Below are 19,493 nucleotides of genomic sequence, written 5' to 3'. Positions count from 1 at the left end.
CTCTGTGTGAACTACATTTTCATATGTGTGCATGTATATGTGGGTATATAGCTGTATTTATGTCTATATCTTAGTTCATGTGGACTACATGTTCATAGGTGTGTGTGTGGGTATATGGATATGTGTATATATGTATGGATGTATGGGTGTGTGAGTTTGTATATATGAATAGGTGAGATTCATAACATATTGTGTAGTGTTCATATATGTAGACATTATCATGATCTTTGTCATTTAACGTCCACTTTCCATGCTAGCATGGGTTGGATGGTTTCACTGAGGGCTGGCAAGCCAGGAGGCTGCACCAGGCTCCAATCTGATCTGGCAAAGTTTCTACAGCTGGATGCCCTTCCTAATACCAACCACTCCGAGAGTGTAGTGGGTGCTTTTTACATGCCACTGGCACAAGGGCCAGTCAGGCGATACTGCTATTTGGTTAAGTTTACATTCGTTAGCACTTTTAGATCAAGGATCCATCATCAGACATTCTATGTTTTATATGGTGGTTTCTGCTGGCATTGGTGAAAGGCTCTGTACGCAGTGTATGAATCTCAAGCCAACAAGTCCATTCTGGCAGTTAAGGCTGGGTGCCACCTTTTTAATGAAATGTACCTCCTTTAGTTGCAGGTTCACTGCATCCATTCCCCTTGCCAGTATACGGGTGGAGAAATGTATTCATCCTGCATGGAGTGCTTTGCATTCCAGTTTATCCAGGGTAAGGGTTGCTAGGATACCACTGACTCTGGACCCAATCGGGAGGCTGCTGCATTGCTGGTATGTGGTGTTCTTTAACCAGAAATATATGTTGGCAATGCAGAATTCAAACATGGATCCGAGGCAGTCCATCGCCAGCTTCTGGCCACACACTAGCCACTCTTGGATTGTTTGTATGTTGATGAGTTGCCAGCGCATTTCAGGTCTGATTTTAAGGGTCATTCATAACATTATAGAAACACACAAAAGCCGTTTGATTCACTTCAACATTTAAGTTTAATTTGTCAAAATATTTTTGTCGCTTTAAGACCGCGAACTGTTCACTGACAAAAATCTGTAAATGTTGAAGTGAATCGAACGGCTTTTGTGTGTTTCTTAAATGGCTTACAAACACCTTCCACGCTGCAATTGTTTTCGTTTCAGCACACAATCTCAGATCAAATCACTTGCTATGCAAGTAAATCTCCATAACATTATAGTTATTGTGTAATTGTGTTTCAGAAGTGATATCTTGGAAATGGTTTCATTTCCTAACTGAGACCAACCATTCATTCAACAATGCTTCTGAGAAAAGCATAAGTAACACAACTTGCAATTTCTCCTCCTCTAAAATATCTTAGCCTTTCAGCATTTAAACTGGCTGTATCCAGTCAAAATATTCCAACTGTTTTATACTCAAACTGGCCTCTCATGTCAATCCTAGAATATCAGTTACCTGATATTAACAGTTACCTCATCAAAATTTCAAAGCTACATGATAAAGTATGATTAATTCAAAACAATGTGAATAAATAAGCATTACTTTTGACAATAATGTGACTACTAAAGGGATAAGCTTCATGTCTAAATAATTGAGAAAATATAAACATTATTATCATAATCATTTTTATTAATCATTAGTGCATTCACCAAAATGCTTACCAGCATTTCTTCTGGCTCTTTATGTTCTGAGTTCAGATTCCGTCAACTGAGTTCATGGCTCGCAGGATGGCCTGCTGTGCTAGCCTTGGATCATAGAGTGACCCGCTGTTCTTGAGGAGACTTATTGAGTCAAGTACGTCAACACCAACATCAAAATAAAAATCAAATGGAAATTGTGGTTAAGATACCCATGCCGGTGGCACATAAAAAGCACCATCCGAACGTGACTGATACCAGCACCGCCTGGCTGGCGTCCGTGTCGGTGACACGTAAAAAGCATCAACTGATCGTGGCCGTTTGCCAGCCTCCTCTGGCCCCTGTGCCGGTGGCACGTAAAGAGCACCAACTACACTCACGGAGTGGTTGGCGTTAGGAAGGGCATCCACTCATAGAAACACTGCCAGATCAGACTGGAGCCTGGCGCAGCCTCCTGGCGCAGCCTCCTGGCGCAGCCTCCTGGCGCAGCCTCCTGGCTTCCAAGACCCTGGTCGAACTGTCCAACCCATGCTAGCATAGAAAACGGACGTTAAATGATGATGATGATGTTGACTTTATTTTTCATCCTCTCAAGGTAAATAAAATAAGTATCAGTCAAGAACTGTGATTGATGTAATCAACTGTCCCCTTCCTGCCAAAAAGGAAATTGCTGGCCTTGTGCCAAAATTAGATTGAAGTATTGTTATTACTGTTATGGAATAAAAACACCCTTACTTGAAAATCAGGTGATGGTTAAGGACAGGAAAGGTATGTGTGTGTAGGTACATGCACACTCATATATTTTGTTTCTTTCCTTTTTATTTTCAGGAAGTTCAAGAATTGGAACATCTGAAATCCTTAGAATCATTAACAGAAATCTCACTTGCTAATAACTCAGTAAGTATTAGAAATTAAATGATGGTATAAATTTATATATGACTTCCATACATACACACATCTATGTTTGTGCATGCATGCATGCATACACATACTTACATATGTGACCAATTTATATGATTCACATATATGACCTGTTTCTATGACTCATGTATATGATCAACTTATATGACCATTATATCACCGTGATCACCGTGACCGACCAGGCCATCAGATATTGCTACACATCGCTGGTCACAATGCGCTTGGCATTGTTTTAGCCTTCAAATGACACCGCCCCGCTGGTTAAGCAAGCAGGCCAACAGAAGAAAGAGTGAGAGAAAGTTGTGGTGAAAGAGTACAACAGGGATCGCCACCACTCCCTGCCGGAGCCTCGTGGAGCTTTAGGTGTTTTCGCTCATTAAACACTCACAACGTCCGGTCTGGGAATCGAAACCGTGATCCTACGACCACGAGTCCGTTGCCCTAACCATTGGGTCATTGCGCCTCCTCATGACCATTATATATATACCTAATATATGTGATCAGCATATATGACTAACATGTACAACTAATTTATATGACTAACATGTATGCCTAACTTTAATTTATATGAATAACAAATATTGATATTAAAATAGACACAGTTCCACAGCTAGAACTTTATTTTTTTCAACCCTCAAAATTACGAATAACAAAGTTGGCTTCAGTGAGATTTGAACTCAGAAGCCTAAGAGGATTTAACTAAATACTACTCTATGTAACTAAATATCTACTACTCTACCAATGCTGCCAATCTCCAACAAATATGATAAATATGATAATTGGACAACATATAAGCCACAAGCTAACGGACAGCAATTGCATTTTCAGTTTACCTGCTAGAAATAGTAGCCAAATCTGCCTCATTTAACACTCATCTTTAAAAGGAAGTACATGTTGCATAATGTAGTACATGATATGCTTTGCTTGAAATAAAGAACTGAGAGAATGGTCACAGCCAGAATGCCTTTGATCATATGTGTACATCACCACCACCATCATCATCACAATCTAACAACATCCATATTCCAAGTTGGTAGGGATTGGACAGTTTGACTGGAACTGGTGAGCGACAGGTATGCACCAAGCTCTACTGTCTGCTTTGGCATGGTTTCTTTAGCTGGATGCCCTTCCTAATGTCAACCACTTTGAGTCAACCACTCAGAGTGTGCTGAGTGCTTTCTACACAGGTGACCGCCTGTGCCCAATCCTGGAAATGAAGGTGTGGAGCTGGCTCTGGACTTGTGTTCCTTATTACATTTTCTTTGTGCCCCTGCAATCCTGTTCTGTTCATAGGAGGTGACACCTCTAATGGTGCAGCTTTGCCAGGCAGGGTGGTCTTACACTTGCATTTCCCAGGTGTCAGGGTTGATCTCAAAACTTTTCAGTGAGGCTTTGTGTGTATCCTTGAAGTGCTTTTTCTGTTCACCTTGCATACGTTTGCCTTCTGCTAGTTCACTGTAAAACAATCTCTGGGGGAGCCATGTGTCAGGCATTTGAACAAGGTGGCCTCCCTACCTGACTTGCACTCTCTTTAGCAATATGTAAATGTTTGGCACTTAACCACTACAACAACACTGTAGACACAAACTCACAACTGCTGCTCTGCTACTACCTCACTTATATAGATACAACAACAATAATTACTACATTTATCACCAAGCTACTACAACAACTACTAGAGACACTACCACACTGCCACAATAACTTGTACAATGACCACCAAACTATTACAACAACCATTACAGCCACCGTCACATTACCACTACTATCTCGCTATGACAACTACTACTTCCACTACCACTCAACTACAACCAATACTATTCCACTGCAGCTACCACTCTGCTACAATAATTACTGTAGCAATATTGCTTTCTTCATTGCTATCTTTACTGTTTGAGAAAAATATTAAGAATGATCTCATTTGAGATTACAAACATCTTTGGCTAGTTTAACCTTATTGTGTCCACTGATCTGATTGGTTAGCATCTAAGTGCGGTCTGTCTCTCTACTTATTTTGCGCCAGTGTGTAAACTGACCAATCACGGCTTTCGGATAGGACCTTTCATTTGAGCCATCTTAACTCTTTAAATAGGCTGATCATCTCACGATTCACTGTCTTTCGGCTTAAGACCTCTTAAGGTCTTGGTCGGAGACCACACAGAGCATACTCAACCATATTCTAACAAGTGGAATATTTTTCTCAAACAGTGAAGATAGCAATGAAGAAAGCAATATTGCTACACTACTATAACAACCACTAGAGCCACTACATCACAACTACAGAAACTACTACCACACTCACAACAGTAACCACTACCATACTATTACTGTAATTACTCGGTCAATATGTAGCCAGAGAGAATCCACACAGGGTCTATTAATGACCATCACAGTAGGTTGAAGATTGAGTTAATCAAACTTGAAAGGTTTAATTCTTATAAAAAACCAGCAAAACAAAACCAGTTTTTCTTTAATGGTTCATGTCATTTTCTGTTTGTCTGTATTTTGACATTAGTTCAAATTGATCTCGTTTCAAATTTGAAACAAATCATAAATATGTAGCATAAATAGTAAGCTATCCACCCATATCTATATTTTTAGATCTCTAAGAAGCCACAAATGCGACATATTTTGATTAACCAATCCCCAATGCTGACTGCCATCAACGGAAACGTCATTACCGAAGAAGATCGCATCAAAGCTGATGCATATTTCATGGAACGAATTGGGCAGGTATTTATAACTGTGGTAATCAATGAAATAAGAAGGCATCATTGTCATCATCATCATCATCATCAATGGCAGCAGCATTTAACATCCTTCTTCCATGTTGGCATGGGTTGGATGGTTTGACAAAATCCCAAATCCGGATCTTTTCGGTTTGAATGGCAGTTTTTAACATAATTTCTAGGTAACTAAAAAATTTTAAACTTCGTATACTGGTAGAATGTGTTTATAAAACATCTTTTTCTCTTTGCTTTATTGAGAAAATTCTATAGTTTGTAAGATATTTGTTTTTTTTCTTCAATTTCTGCAATTTCAACCAATCAGTGACGTCTATTGAGTTAAAAAGCATTCTGTGCCATATGAATATGTCCCTGGTATAAGAAACAGATTGGGTTTATTTACATTTGTAAAGAAAAAAAAGATACCCTTCCCCCACCCCTAACCCTAACTAACCCTAACCCTAAAAGAGATTGAAATGCAATAGATCGATTCTAGGGTCATAATTATGGGTGACAATTTCATATGACACCGCTAGAAAAAACTGCCATTCAAACCGAAAAGATCCCCAAATCCTACTCCAATGTCTACTTTGTCACAGTTTGCATTGGGTGCTGTTTTTGTGCCACCAGCATTAGTAAGGTTGTCATGCTGGCTTGCATAATTATGAGTCCCTAGAAAGAGCATCTCTATGCTTGGAGATGAGGGGCTTAAAGTATGAGTAGGGACCAGAACAGAACAAGTTTCTTGTTGTAGAGGGGCTGTATGGCTTCTAACATTTTTGAAGAGATAAAAATAGTGGTGACGTGGAGTCTGTGTGAACCCTTAGGATACAAGATCAGTAGAAGTGGACAGGCACAGAGGAACTAGAGGTGCAGGGTGGGTGAAGGTTGCATGAGTGTATAAGAGAGTGAGGATGGGGAATGGGTGTGGCAATGAATATAAGAACAAGTGTTGCATGGATGATAAGTAAGAGAAGTAGGGAAGAATAGGTGACAACAACAGAGATTGAATAGGGTTGAAGCATGGATGTAGTGAATAGTAGATAAGAGGTGTCTGGGGCTGACAAGTGATGATAAGGGTGAAAAGTAACTGAATAGTAATGCTGATACAGCTGACAGGGGCAGGATGAGAGATGATGATGATGATGATATGTGGTTGAATAGGTTGCAAACATAGGTGGGGCTAGAGAGCGGCAGATGTGGTGTATAAGGAAAGTGAGAGATGTATGGTGGTGCACCAGGAACATCACTATACAAGGCAGTGAAAGAATAGAAAAATCAAAGGAAATGCATGGTATCTTGGACAAGTTCTTTCTACCATGATCTCGGATTGAATCCCCTAGATTTGAGGGCAAAATTAGGGAAACGGAAGCTGCCAAAGGATTACATGAAGGATACGTATGCCTATGGAATACTCAGCCACTTTACCCTACAATTCAATATGTTGACAATTCAGCCAATTAAACAGCTGGAATATTTCAGTTTTATGTTTAAGAGATGAGGAATTATGTACATTGTTTACAATTGATGGATATTTGTCCTCATCTTGTTTGTTGTTAACACAACGTTTATGCCCACGGGCATATGGCATAGTGGTTAAGAGCACAGGCTACTAACCCCAAGATTCCAAGTTCGATTCTAGGAGGTGACCTGAATAATAATAATAATAATAATAATAATAATAATAGTAATTAATAGTAATAATAATAATAATAATAATTAATAACAACAACAACAACGAAAAATACCTTAGGAGTGAGAACCCAGGTTCGAAATTTCCCCAAGACACCTGATGAAGGCTGGAGGGTATATCAGCCGAAACACTGTGTTAACAACAAACAAGATGAGGACAAATATCCGTCAATTGTAAATAATGTAAATAGCTGGAATATTTGCTGCTAAAACAGGCAAAAGATGATCTACTCATCTTTGCCTTTATTTTTTTTAACCAGAGAACAATAGATGGTTTAAGGGTACTCCTGCTCTGCTTACAATCTAATATCAGTTGCAAATGAGGATTGATAGTTCGGGAAGTTGATCAATAAAACAAGACACTAATTAAGTACCTCACTCTTGTAAGTTCAAACAAAACCCAAATTTATACTAACTTCCTGTAGCGCCAGAGAATAAATGCTGACCATGTATCGAGATCAATATAATTGATTGAATCCCTCAATTATATTGATCATATACACTCTTTATAATAATTTCTTTCTGTCATAAGTCCAATGAAAAAATATTCAAATTAATAGATGAGATGGATTTAAAAAATTTTTTTTTTACATTTTAGTCCTGGGAAAAGAAACTGTACCCTTTCTCCATGCCCTTTGCAGACCTTTCCATACTGTTGAAATCAATGTGATTGATATTAAGGTGGCGAGCTGGCAGAACCTTTAGCATGCTGGACGAAATGCTTAGCAGTATTTCATCTGCCGTTACGTTGTGAGTGAGTTCAAATTCCGCTGTGGTCGACTTTACCTTTCATTCTTTCAGGGTTGATAAATTAAGTACCAGTTACACACTGGGGTCGATGTAATCAACTTAATCCGTTTGTCTGTCCTTGTTTGTCCACTCTATGTTTAGCCCCTTGTGGGTAGTAAAGAAATAGAAATCAATGTGGTTGATATTCAGTTTTAATTTCCACTTGGTTGATGCCTACAAGGAAAATATAGGCATCTACTGAGGTAGAATCATATGTCCACAGTTGTCCTAATGTGCCTGGAAAACAAAATGGAAAACAGGTTGTCTTTTCCATCATAGCAAGCATATCAATCAGTTCTAGAGACATCTTGATTCTTGAGACTATCTCTCCTCTTATTCAGACTTGGTTGCAACTGCCACCTGGTGTTTATTTACTATTTCTCAGAGCAAAGATAATTTCAATAAATTAAGAATTTATGTTGTATATTTGGTATACTGGGAGACATTGCCAGTTCAAGATAATCTCAACAGGCTGACTGCACATCCATCAGATAACCTGATGAAAGTGCTATCAGCTGGGTTTGTCCAAGATATGCACAGAGTAATGAAATTCAAACCATTGATCATTGAATTATTTTCCTTAACTCATTTTTGTTTTAATTACACAATAACACGGAATTGGTTAGGTAGTTCCGAAGAGCTTGCAGTTCTAGATAAAGTTTAAGAGAGCAAAGAATAAAAAAAAATATAAAGTGGTGTGATTTGTGTCATAGGATGAAAAGTTAGGAGTAGTTAGTGTGATATTGAGAGCATGAAATGGATGTATCAGGTTGGCTTGAGTTTTGGACTTTGGACTCTGGCTTTAACCCTTTAGTGTTTAAACCGGCCAAATCCGGCCCAATATATTCTATATGTTTTATATTCAAACTGGCGATATCTAGCCTCTCACTCCTAACCTACAATGCCATTCTGAAAATAAACAATCACATCATTGAAACCTCAAAGCTATAAGATAATGCATGATTAATTCAAAACAATTTGAGTGAAAAAGTATTACATTTAACAGAGTATTCTGAACACTAAAGGGTTAAGCTTTGAGGTTAGAGCTTTGGGCTCAGTAAGTAAATGGGACATCATTGATTGATGATGAATTTCTTATCCTTGCTTCTTCCAGTGCAATTCCATAATTTCAAGTCAGACCAGTGTGTCAGAGAATATTTTACCAATGATAACACCCAGCACCATACAACTCAACTGTGGTAGCAGTAAGCAATCAATCTCGCACATCATTATGTCAATGGGGACCAATTTCAATGATGTAACACAGACAGAGAATCAAGAAAAACGTAAGACAGAATTGTTTTTTTTATCATCTGGAGTGTTTCTATCAGCCATTTTAACCTTTTTGATACCAACCCGGCTGAAACCGGCTCTGGCTCTGAGTACAAATGTCTTGTTTTCATAAGTTTTGAATTAAAATCTCCCACCAAACTTTAGTCACAATTTATGTTCCTAACACTAGCTGAATGATAACTAAGTTATTTTACTGAATTCTTTGTTATATTTTAAATAATTGAAAGAAACACAGAGCATCTCAACAGAAATACAGTAATGAAAGGGTTAACCTTCATATGCTTGTTAAGCTTTCAATCATTCTTCAGTGACAAGTCAAGCTCTGATCAGACAAATCTTTGACCAAGGGCATTCTAACCATGGCCACCCCATCTTTTCAGACATAGAGTATCTCAAACTATATGACCCAATATAGGCTTCTGACAATTTTTTAAAAAAGAGAAAGAAAAACACCACTAAAATTAGGATTTGACAGTTTTGATTTTCATATCAGAATTTTTTCAGTTTTACCCCACATACTACATATCTTGAAAGTCCCTCTTTTCATTGCATTGGCTGTTTTCACATGACCATATATAGACTGCTATCTTTTCATTGACATGACTCATCATTATTTCAATACCCAATGCTGCACTGTAAAATTGAACCAGAAACCACATGAACTATGCATTTAAATACAGAGTGTAAACTCACCACCAGCCAAAGTCGAATTTGCCTTTCATCCTTTTGGAGTCGATAAAATAAGTACCAGTTGAGCACTGGAGTTAATGTAATTGACTTAACTCCTCCCCGAAATTACTGGCCTTGTGTCAAAATTTGAAATTATTATTATTATTATTATTATTATTATTATTATTATATAGCAGTAGTTGTAGTAGTAGCAGTAGCAGTGACAGCAGTAGGATCATCCTGAGCCAGGTGTTATTGGACAAGCCTATGGTGCATGCAGGTAGTGAGTTGAACAACTGAGTGTGACCTGCAGTTGTTTTATTAACTCCAGTTCCAGTTCACCTCCTGATCCAACAGGCACATAATCAAAACTTGTTCCATCAATTCTTTTTTCTTTTTTTTTTTTTTGGGGGATCTGTTTCAGACATTTTACAGCATTATACATGTTCTTAACTTTTCTAAAAGAAAACAAAAAAGAACACCAGAATGTATTTAGAGAAAAATTTGACTGTTACTTTTAGCAGATAGTGTGACCACTTAAAGGAGGGGTAGGGAAACTTTTTAGTGCAGCAGGCAAAAATTTCCAAAGTAAAAGGTCCACAGGCAGATCACAAGTTCTAACTCTTATATCTGTGTAAACCTTGTATGTATCTATGTATATATACATTGATAAAGATAAGTTTAACACATTAAATTAATGTGTAACATTTTCATTAATGCCGTCACTGAATTTAGGGCGTTTATATTACTTTTGAGGTATTCTATGTTTTTCAGATAATGTAGTTGGGTCTCAAGGGGGCGGTACAAACCTAGTAATGTATGTTTTATAGTAAAAATAAAATTTCCATTCAAATGACAATTACCGGCCGATTTTTCTGTTCAATCATAGTAGAAACGCAACCTATGTTGAAAATAGGCATAGGAATCATCATCATCGTTTAGCGTCCGCTTTCCATGCTAGCATGGGTTGGACAGTGCAACTGGGGTCTGGGAAGCCAGAAGGCTGCACCAGGCCCAGTCTGATCTGGCAATGTTTCTACGGCTGGATGCCCTTCCTAACGCCAACCACTCCATGAGTGTAGTGGGTGCTTTTTACGTGCCACCGGCACAGGTGCCAGATGAGGCTATTGAATAAATTTTATAATTGAAAAATTTACTATATTTTGTACATACAAGTATACCAGCCTGCAGGCGCAATAAAATGGGCTTGTGGGCGCAGGATTCCCCACCCCTGACTTAAAGGCTTCTCATTGGCTGCTGCTGCTGCTGGTAGTAGTAGTAATAGGAGGAGGGGAAGCAGCAGCAGCTGTTTTCTTCTTCTTCTTCTCCTTCCAGTCAGGACTCATGCTATTAGCCATAAAGAATAATCTCTAATTCGAGCCTACTCTTAACTACTAAGAATGCATGTGGCAACTTGAAGATCCACCCACCACATGTGATAGACTGGTGGTTGCATGAAAGCTACATTGTTATCCTCATTCCGTAAACGGAACCATAATGGGGTAGAGAGGATTTGCAATCTAGACTAGGGTCTGGAAGTTTACCACACCATGGTGCCTCTGCTTTGTGGCAGAAGTAGGAAGAAAGAGTGAGAGAAAGTTGTGGTGAAAGAGTACAGCGGGGCTCACCACCAGCCCCTGCCGGAGCCTTGTTGAGCTTAGGTGTTTTTGCTCAATAAACACTCACAATGCCCAGTCTGGGAATCAAAACCGCGTTCTTACGACCGCAAGTCCGCTGCCCTAATCACTGGGCCATTGCGCCTCCACACAGCAGTTGTTGTCATTGTTGTTCTTGATAACTCAAGTTTAGTCTTGATGGAACTTCACTGTGCCCATTCTGTATTTGTTTTTAGAGAAAAGGCATATAGAACTACATTATCCACTGTGCCCATCCCTTTTTAAGACAATAGAATGTGATTTGAGGGAAATTAGAGAGCATCTCTAGCATGCTATGTGCCTACTAAAAGGTTTGTTTCTGTTGTCTGTACACCCATCCACAATATAATTCACCTGACTTTCCATTTATCGTTTTCAGACTAAACTGGACTCACTGTTGTTAGCTTAAAAAACTGAAACTACCAAAGCAAGCTTAAAATTTATTACTTTCCTTTGGCCTTTTTGAAACAGCAACCAACTTTTAAGAATATTTCTACCAACAAGCATTAGTAAAGTCTTTATCAGCAAAAACAAGAAATTGAAAAATTATTGAAGAACTTAAAACAATTTTCATTTGAAAATTTTATTTTTGTTAATATCTATTAGTATTCATGCCAGAAATCCTGTAATGTATAGACAGGTATCATTAAATTAACAGTATTATGTGCAATTTATAATAACAACATCACAGCTGTAATAAAATGATTTATATATATATATATATATGTATGTCTTTTATCTATTACTTATTTCAGCCATGCTGGGGCACTACCTTGAAGAATTTTTTACTGAATGAATTTTTTTTAAAGTCTGGTATTTATTCTAACAGTCTTTTTTTGCCGAAATGATAAGTTACAGGGACTAAACAAACCATCACCGGTTGGATGGTCCTTGATGATTGTCTTCTAAGTTTATGGGGCAAGGGAGCAGTGGAGAAGAGTGGCCTTGAGCTGGTCTTGGAAACAGAATTTGGAGGCTCCATATGGTCTGGTGCCTAAGACTAACTCCACTAAGATGAGTTGACAAAGGAGGCGAGGCGGCATATCTGAGACATAAGTATGGTGTGTGTCCCAACCAGCGGAGGCTGTGTTGTGCTATGGTAGCTTCAATGTCAACAGTCTGGGCTGGAGTAGAACCTCTTCATTGGTAATATAGTCCTTCCATCAAATCCTCATGGTTCTGTGAAGTTTGTGCTGTCGGAAACATTCTATTTTCTTCAAGTCACGTCGATATAGCAGCTGTCTCACACACACACATACATCCATACACACACATATATATGAGAGAAAGGAAAATAGATAGACATACAGACAGATAGAAAGAAACACATATAGACAGGGTCTTTCAAAAGTCCTTTTAGCATTAAATGATATGAAATTTTTTGTATTTATTCTGTTAAAGTTCTATTTTTATCTATTTTTAAAGCTATTTTTGTTATTTCATTCTGAATATCTTTTCACACACACACATGCAAACATATTTTCATAAGATGTGAGAACAGCACAATATAGTGCTAATCCTGTTCAATTGTCCAGGTATATCTTGTTCAACTGTATTGTGTGGTCTGAGCAGTTGTCAGTATGAAAAGCAAGGCAGTAAGACCAACAATACTGGAATGCCTAAGCTATAGCAGTCAATGTTTAGACTGGAACTGCAGTGTTAATAAAGGCACTTGGGAGGTAGATGAAGGCTCTGGTGAGGTGGAAGTGTATAGTGAAGGGAGAGACAACTTATACATTAATAAACTCAACTAGCCTCAGTTGCTGACCAACTTATAATAAAAAATAATAATAATGAGCTTATTGTGTAGTGTTCAGGTGCACTACAACTCATTAGGAAAAGTAACCAAAATTGCATGAACAGCACATAGAATATACACAGAAAGTGAACAGTGAATAAGTCTTCAAAAAAAAAAATGGAGGTGGAGGCATCAGATATACTGTTGGCAAATTTTACAAAACATGGACATTTTGAAGGATGTAGTGTCTTGTCAGCTAACAACTGATGCAGGTAGTTTATTCCATGCTTCAACGATTCTGAGCATGAAAAAATGTTTTTGAAATCCATGGGTGCTGTGTTGATTTTTGATTTTGTATGCCTGTCCATGGGTGTTAAACATATGGAATTCAAAAAGGTGCCCAAGGATATTGTTGGAAAGATGGTGGGTAATCTTGTGAGCGTCTACCAAGTCAGTTGCCTAACACTGGAACTTTAATGTGTCCATGCCCAGGGAAGAAAGGCATTTGAAGTATGGTAGATGCCTGACAGGTATTTGGTTGCATGTTTCTGAACAGCTGTCAGGAGATTGAAATGCCAAACAAGATAGAGGTTTAAGACTGGTGATGCAAACTCTAAATGTGGATGTACCACAGTCATATATAACTTTAAATAGATAGCTGGAGAGTAGCTGACAAAGGACTTACTGAGTGATCCTAAAACACCCTCAGCCTTCTTGGCAATCTTAGAGATGTGATTTGCCCAATGCAGATTGCTGTTGACAATAATACACAGGTCAAGTTCACCAACAGACTTCTCCAGATTGTTGTTGTTGAGGAAGTATATAAAAGCTAGTTTTTTTCCCACTCAGAGATCAAAGTGGAGATAAATGACATTTGCTTCGTTAATTTTACATTGAGATTTGGGGATAAATTGGCCAACAATTGGAATTCAACTTGAGACTTGAACAATAGAATGATTGCATTACAGAATTAATTCTCATCTGTCCTTAACCTCTGATCAAACACCAACGGGGCATATAGTCATTATAGACGTATCATAGTCATGCTATTTAGCTCTGCAGGAGCTAGTTTAAAAGTCCACAGGGAGTGCAGCTTTTAAGCTAGTATGTAAATATGAATCATGTGGTTATGTGTTTGCCTTGGGTCCAGAAAATAACACTTAAAAATATAATCTGAACATCTTTAGGAAAACAAATTTGTGAATTTCAAAAACCACTAAAAAGTCATCAGTTGGGAATTAGATATTCTAAGATATGTAAGGGAATCTTTAAACAAATATATGCATGCATACACACGTACATGCATACATACATAACTACTTGTACAGCAGTGGAGAGGTGAGACAAGCACAGACACAAAAACATGCATACACAGACATACAGAGCAGCTGACTGGCTTTTGTGCCAGTGGCACATAAAAAGCACCATTCAATTGTGATCGTTACCAGCATCACCTTACTGGCACTTGTGCTGGTGGCATGTGAAAAAACATTTGAGCAAGGTCATTGCCAGTGCCGCTGGACTGGCTCCTGTGCAGGTGGCACGTAAAAAACACCATTTGAGCATGGCCGTTGCCAGTACTGCTTGACTGGCCCTCGTGCCAGTGGCACGTAAAAGCACCCACTACACTCTCGGAGTGGTTGGCGTTAGGAAGGGCATCCAGCTGTAGAAACTCTGCCAGGTCAAGATTGGAGCCTAGTGCAGCCATCTGGTTCGCCAGTCCTCAGTCAAATCGTCCAACCCATGCTAGCATGGAAAGCGGACGTTAAATGATGATGATGATGATATATTATTGGCTTATATACTCCCACACAGTCCCCAATGCATTGGTTGACTCAGGACTTTAGAAGACACTTGCCCAAGGTGCTATACAGTAGGATTGAACCCAAACCACACTGTTGCAAAATGAGATTCTTATCAACACTGCCATGCCTACACAAATATGTATGCATGTAGGTACTTATGTATGTATATAGGTATGCATACATGTATGTATGCTCTCTTTCTCTTTTTAATTTTTACATTAAATTTTGACCGGTCACTCACATGGTAGCAAAGTTGTGAAGGAAAGTATCTTCTTTTAACCATCATCCTTCAAATGCTATAGTATATATGTATGTATGTTGTGTGTATGTGTATGTATGTGTCTGTATGCTTGCATGTATGTGTGTGTGTATGCTTATATGTATGTAGAGTCCTCTGCCTAATGATGTAACATTATAGGTATATACTATAAATGCCCAGGCTGGTTTACCACTAAAACTGACTTGAATTGCAACTAAAACAAAGGTGGTGTTGTATCGGTCTAACAATGAATGGTTATAATTGGGTCATCACTGAGTGGATAGACAGAGATTAGAAAGAGAAAATAAACAACCAAAATATGTGATATCATTTTAAAGTATGTAATTTATAATTTGAACATAATTGCAGATTTATTAGAGTAAATGAGGGGTTAGAAAATAATGTGAAAAGTTTCTTACAGCTGTTTCTAGAATAGCTGTGATTATGGTTCATAGGTCATTGAGTAAATATTTACATATACGCCAGCTATACTCTCCTCAGAGAGGAAGAAGTAAGGAATATCTTTAATAAGGATATTAGTAGTTACATATGTTTGTATGTATGTATGCACCCAGCTCATTACAGTGGTTCAGGCCAGATACTTTCTTCCAAATGAAGTATGCCTCTGTGATCCTGAAGTTAACTACATCCATCCCCTTCAGTAGTATCCTGGTGTTTGAACATGTCGCTGGGTGGTATGGTTTGTGGAGATGTTCCTTCACACTAAGGGGAAGTTGTCTTCTAGTCAATCCTGTGTATGTCAGTCACTCCACAAGAGCACATCAGTTGGCACACCCCATTGGATTTAAAACACAGCCAGATGCTATGCAGTCATTGTGTTGTTCTGATTGGATGGTGGTTTAGATAGCGTGTATCCAGTGTATCATTGGTGTGTAAGATGTAGTGTCTGAGCATGTTGCCCTGTTTTGTGGTTATGACAGGGAGACCAGATCTCTTGTTGCTGCTTGTTCTCTAGTTTCTCTATAGTAACATAGACTCAGTGTTTACTCTTCTGTTTCTTTCTTCTGTCACAATTGATGTTGTCACATTGGTTGTTGATGCTGTTGTTATCGTTGTCACCAGCTCATTGGTCATTGTTGTCACTGCTGTTGCTGTTGAGTGAACGGTCTTCGTCCCAGAGCTCGCAAGATGGGAGAAGTCCGAAACGTGGTCTTTTGCTTTTCATAGAACCCGCAAAAGAGAAAGCAGGTCAACCCCCGACACCGAGAGCATCGACGGATGGATGAATGCGCATCCAGGCTCAGCAGTTGCGTAGGAAGTCGAGGACAAGAAACAGGAAGAAAGAGTAAGAGAAAGTTGGGGTGAAAGAGTACAACAGGGGTCGCCACCACCCCCTGCCGGAGTCTCATGGAGCTTTAGGTGTTTTCACTCAATAAACACAATGCCTGGTCTGGGAATCGAAACCGTGATCCTCCGACTGCGAGTCCGCCGCCCTAACCACTGGGCCATTGTGCCTCCACTGCTGTTGCTGTTATTGTGGTGGTTGTTCTCTCATCACCAGCTCATCGACCATTCATGGGATCAGTAATGAATTAAAAGCAATGCTAGTGTTGTAAACATTATCAAGCTGCTTGTTCTCAATGAATGTATTTTGCTTGTTTACTGGTTCGCTACAACAAAGCATTTGATGACTCCCTCTTAACACTGGGTGTTAAAATACCTGAAAGTCACAGGTAGGTGAGACAATGCACCTCAGATCCCATTTAGAAGTGATGGATACCGATATTTCACCATTTTTGTGGCTTATCAACATCACATACCTGAATCAAACCAGGGACAGACTGAATTGCCAGTCTATGACTATATATAGTGTCTAAGACTTTCAGGTGTTTTAACATCCAGTGCAATGAGGGAGATGTCCTTCAGGCAATTTACTGCAGTGAACCGGCGAACAAAAAAACACATCAAGTGTGTGCAATCAATGATATACAACAGATAAGACTTATATTGGATTATATGAAGGAGAATTTAAAAATTGCTATGCCAATCACATAGCCTCCTTCTGACATAAGGACAAAAGCAAAGGTACTAAGTTGGCTAAATAAAAAAAGGAGAAAGAAAGTTGGCCAAATGAAAAAAGGAGAAAGAAAAAATGCACTCAACACCAGAGCTGAAGACACCTCCGAAAGTGGGGGGAGGGGGGGGGGGGCCACATCAAAACAGTAGAGGAGTAAGGGCCGAAACCGGACGTGGTTCCTCCTGTTGATGTCTTGAGCTAACTGGATCTTATAACAGAGCTGTTGTGGCAGCAGACCACGAAACACGGTTGTAATTCCTTCCTATGGAGTTTGAAAGATAATGAAACACCACATGTGATTCAGTAGAAAATAATTGAGAAATCCATACCTTATGTTAATGGATTGAATAAATGTAGGCTTTGTTTAGCAGATAGAGTGCAGATCCTGTTCAGATCTAAGATCCCTAACTTTCTATTGAACTTTAGGTCTGAAATTTTCAGCAATTGCAAGTATATGTATAAATATATTTTGAAGAATCGAAAAATTCCACCTATTCCTGATTAACTTGTTGATATCTTTCCAGCCTTAGCATTTAAAGTCTAAGGAGGATAACTCTTTTACCTTTTTACTTTTCACATTTTAATTCATGTTTTTGGTTTCTGTTTGTTTTTTAACCTTCTACAGTTTTTTTGCATTTCTTCTCTAATGTTTTTAGTTCATTATATGTGGTTTGTGCATGATGAATATATTGGAGACATTTCCCAACAGATGAAACTATTAAAGACATGTATTGTGTCCTTTAAATAAATAATATATATCTCTTACCAGATTGGGTATGTTTTTTGCTGAATTTTTTATCATGGAACAGTACATTATATATCTACACAATTTGGGTATAAGTTATTTGTTACAGATTTTATTTCCTGTGAATTTAATGTTAGGGTCACTATAAAAGGCTGTAAGCAGTTGGCTGTTTTACAGTGGTCGGTAGGGGGTGGATTTGCACACCTTTGGTAACTGCATTTGTTGCAGATGTTAAGAAGAGGTTGCTTGTTAGAAAGTGAAAGACATGCAGTGTCCAAAAGGGAAAACTGTTCCCTCATACTCCAAAGGGGTTCGTATTTATACATGTTGGAAGATAAATGTAAACCAGAGAACACTGGGAAGTAAATTAGCTAACCTATGTTAACCTGTATTTAATCCAAGAATGTTCACTTAGACAATGAAACTAATCTAAGTTTGACGGTTGACCCTCACAAATTTCTAAGTGGTAATGTTGAGAACAAAAGGAAAGGATCTGGTAGAAAAATCTAAACTACGATTTCGATTTCTAGCTAAGAATCCAAGAAACAATTTGTTTCATAGGCAACTGCAGTACACACACACACACACATCAACTCCAGTTATCTCTAACCTAGCTGATTTATAATCAAAAGCATTCCATTTTTCAGTTATAATGCACACCAGACATCCAAGGTGTCCTTTAAAAAAAGATTTGGATTAAAAAAGACAGGATACCCACATTTGAAACATATAGTGGTCACAGTTGGAATGCTCGTAAAAACTGAATTATTGTTCGAAGGGAATAAAAATGGAATGGTGACGGAAAGATTTCCGCCCGTCCCCACCCCATTTTCTCCCAAATTTGTTTATTTAAAAATGTTGTTTTTTTTTTTTGCCAAAAACCCCAGTTTTCGGATACAGAAGTTCCGGAATATTGCCAAAAATCGGCATTGTTAAATCTTTCCCCATCAAATTCTTCAATTTTGATTTTTTTCTCCAACACTAACCTTAACCCTAACACCTTGAAACCATAACTGTAACTACAGAAATGATTTGAAATTTTTGTCCGAATCCATAATGTCCGTATTTTTCTACATATTTAGAAAAAAAAAATTCTTAAAAAAAATTTTACTAAAATTTTTGGAAATTTTTTTTCAGAATCATAATCTTCTTATTTTTCCGCATATTTAAAAAAAAAAAAATTCTGAAAAAAGTGAAAAATGAAGGAAAGGTGGGGGAGGGTAATTTAAAAATGCCGATTTTTGCTAATTTTTTGCATATTTGCATTCCCCGTAGCCGAAAAAGTGGGGTTTGTGTCGAAAAAATGATTTTTTTTTAAAGGGTGGTTTGAGGTGGGGGACGGGTAGAAGTCTTGCCATGCTGACATTTGAAATGTAGGGTGTTATAGTTAGAACGCTATTAAAGACTGGATGGTCACAACCGGAACGCTTTGAAAAAAAAGATGAATGGTAAATTAGACGCATGCGCAAATGAATCAGATATGTTATTTTCTATTTTGAAACCTTTGTATGTCAGGTAATTTAAAGTACATGTCACATCAATAAGCTAGTCT

At 38.2% G+C, this 19,493-nt stretch overlaps 1 protein-coding gene across 1 annotated transcript in view; it reads left to right on the top strand.

Moving 5' to 3' along the window:
- Positions 1-11,819, top strand: part of LOC115216236 (leucine-rich repeat-containing protein 9-like) — a 110,575-nt gene extending 98,756 nt beyond the window's left edge. Inside the window, exons 30-33 of the mRNA XM_029786345.2 lie at positions 2,440-2,508; positions 5,134-5,265; positions 8,854-9,025; positions 11,736-11,819. Of these exons, the coding sequence (XP_029642205.2) occupies positions 2,440-2,508; positions 5,134-5,265; positions 8,854-9,025; positions 11,736-11,740 (378 nt within the window). The 3' untranslated portion in view covers positions 11,741-11,819. The remainder of the gene's footprint in view (positions 1-2,439; positions 2,509-5,133; positions 5,266-8,853; positions 9,026-11,735) is intronic.
- The last annotated feature ends 7,674 nt before the right edge of the window (positions 11,820-19,493 follow it).

The sequence above is a fragment of the Octopus sinensis genome, linkage group LG10 (genome assembly GCF_006345805.1).
Source record: "Octopus sinensis linkage group LG10, ASM634580v1, whole genome shotgun sequence".
NCBI classification, from domain to species: domain Eukaryota; kingdom Metazoa; phylum Mollusca; class Cephalopoda; order Octopoda; family Octopodidae; genus Octopus; species Octopus sinensis.
Note: the sequence above shows the minus strand (reverse complement) of the source record. Positions and strands in the feature narration are given on the sequence as shown.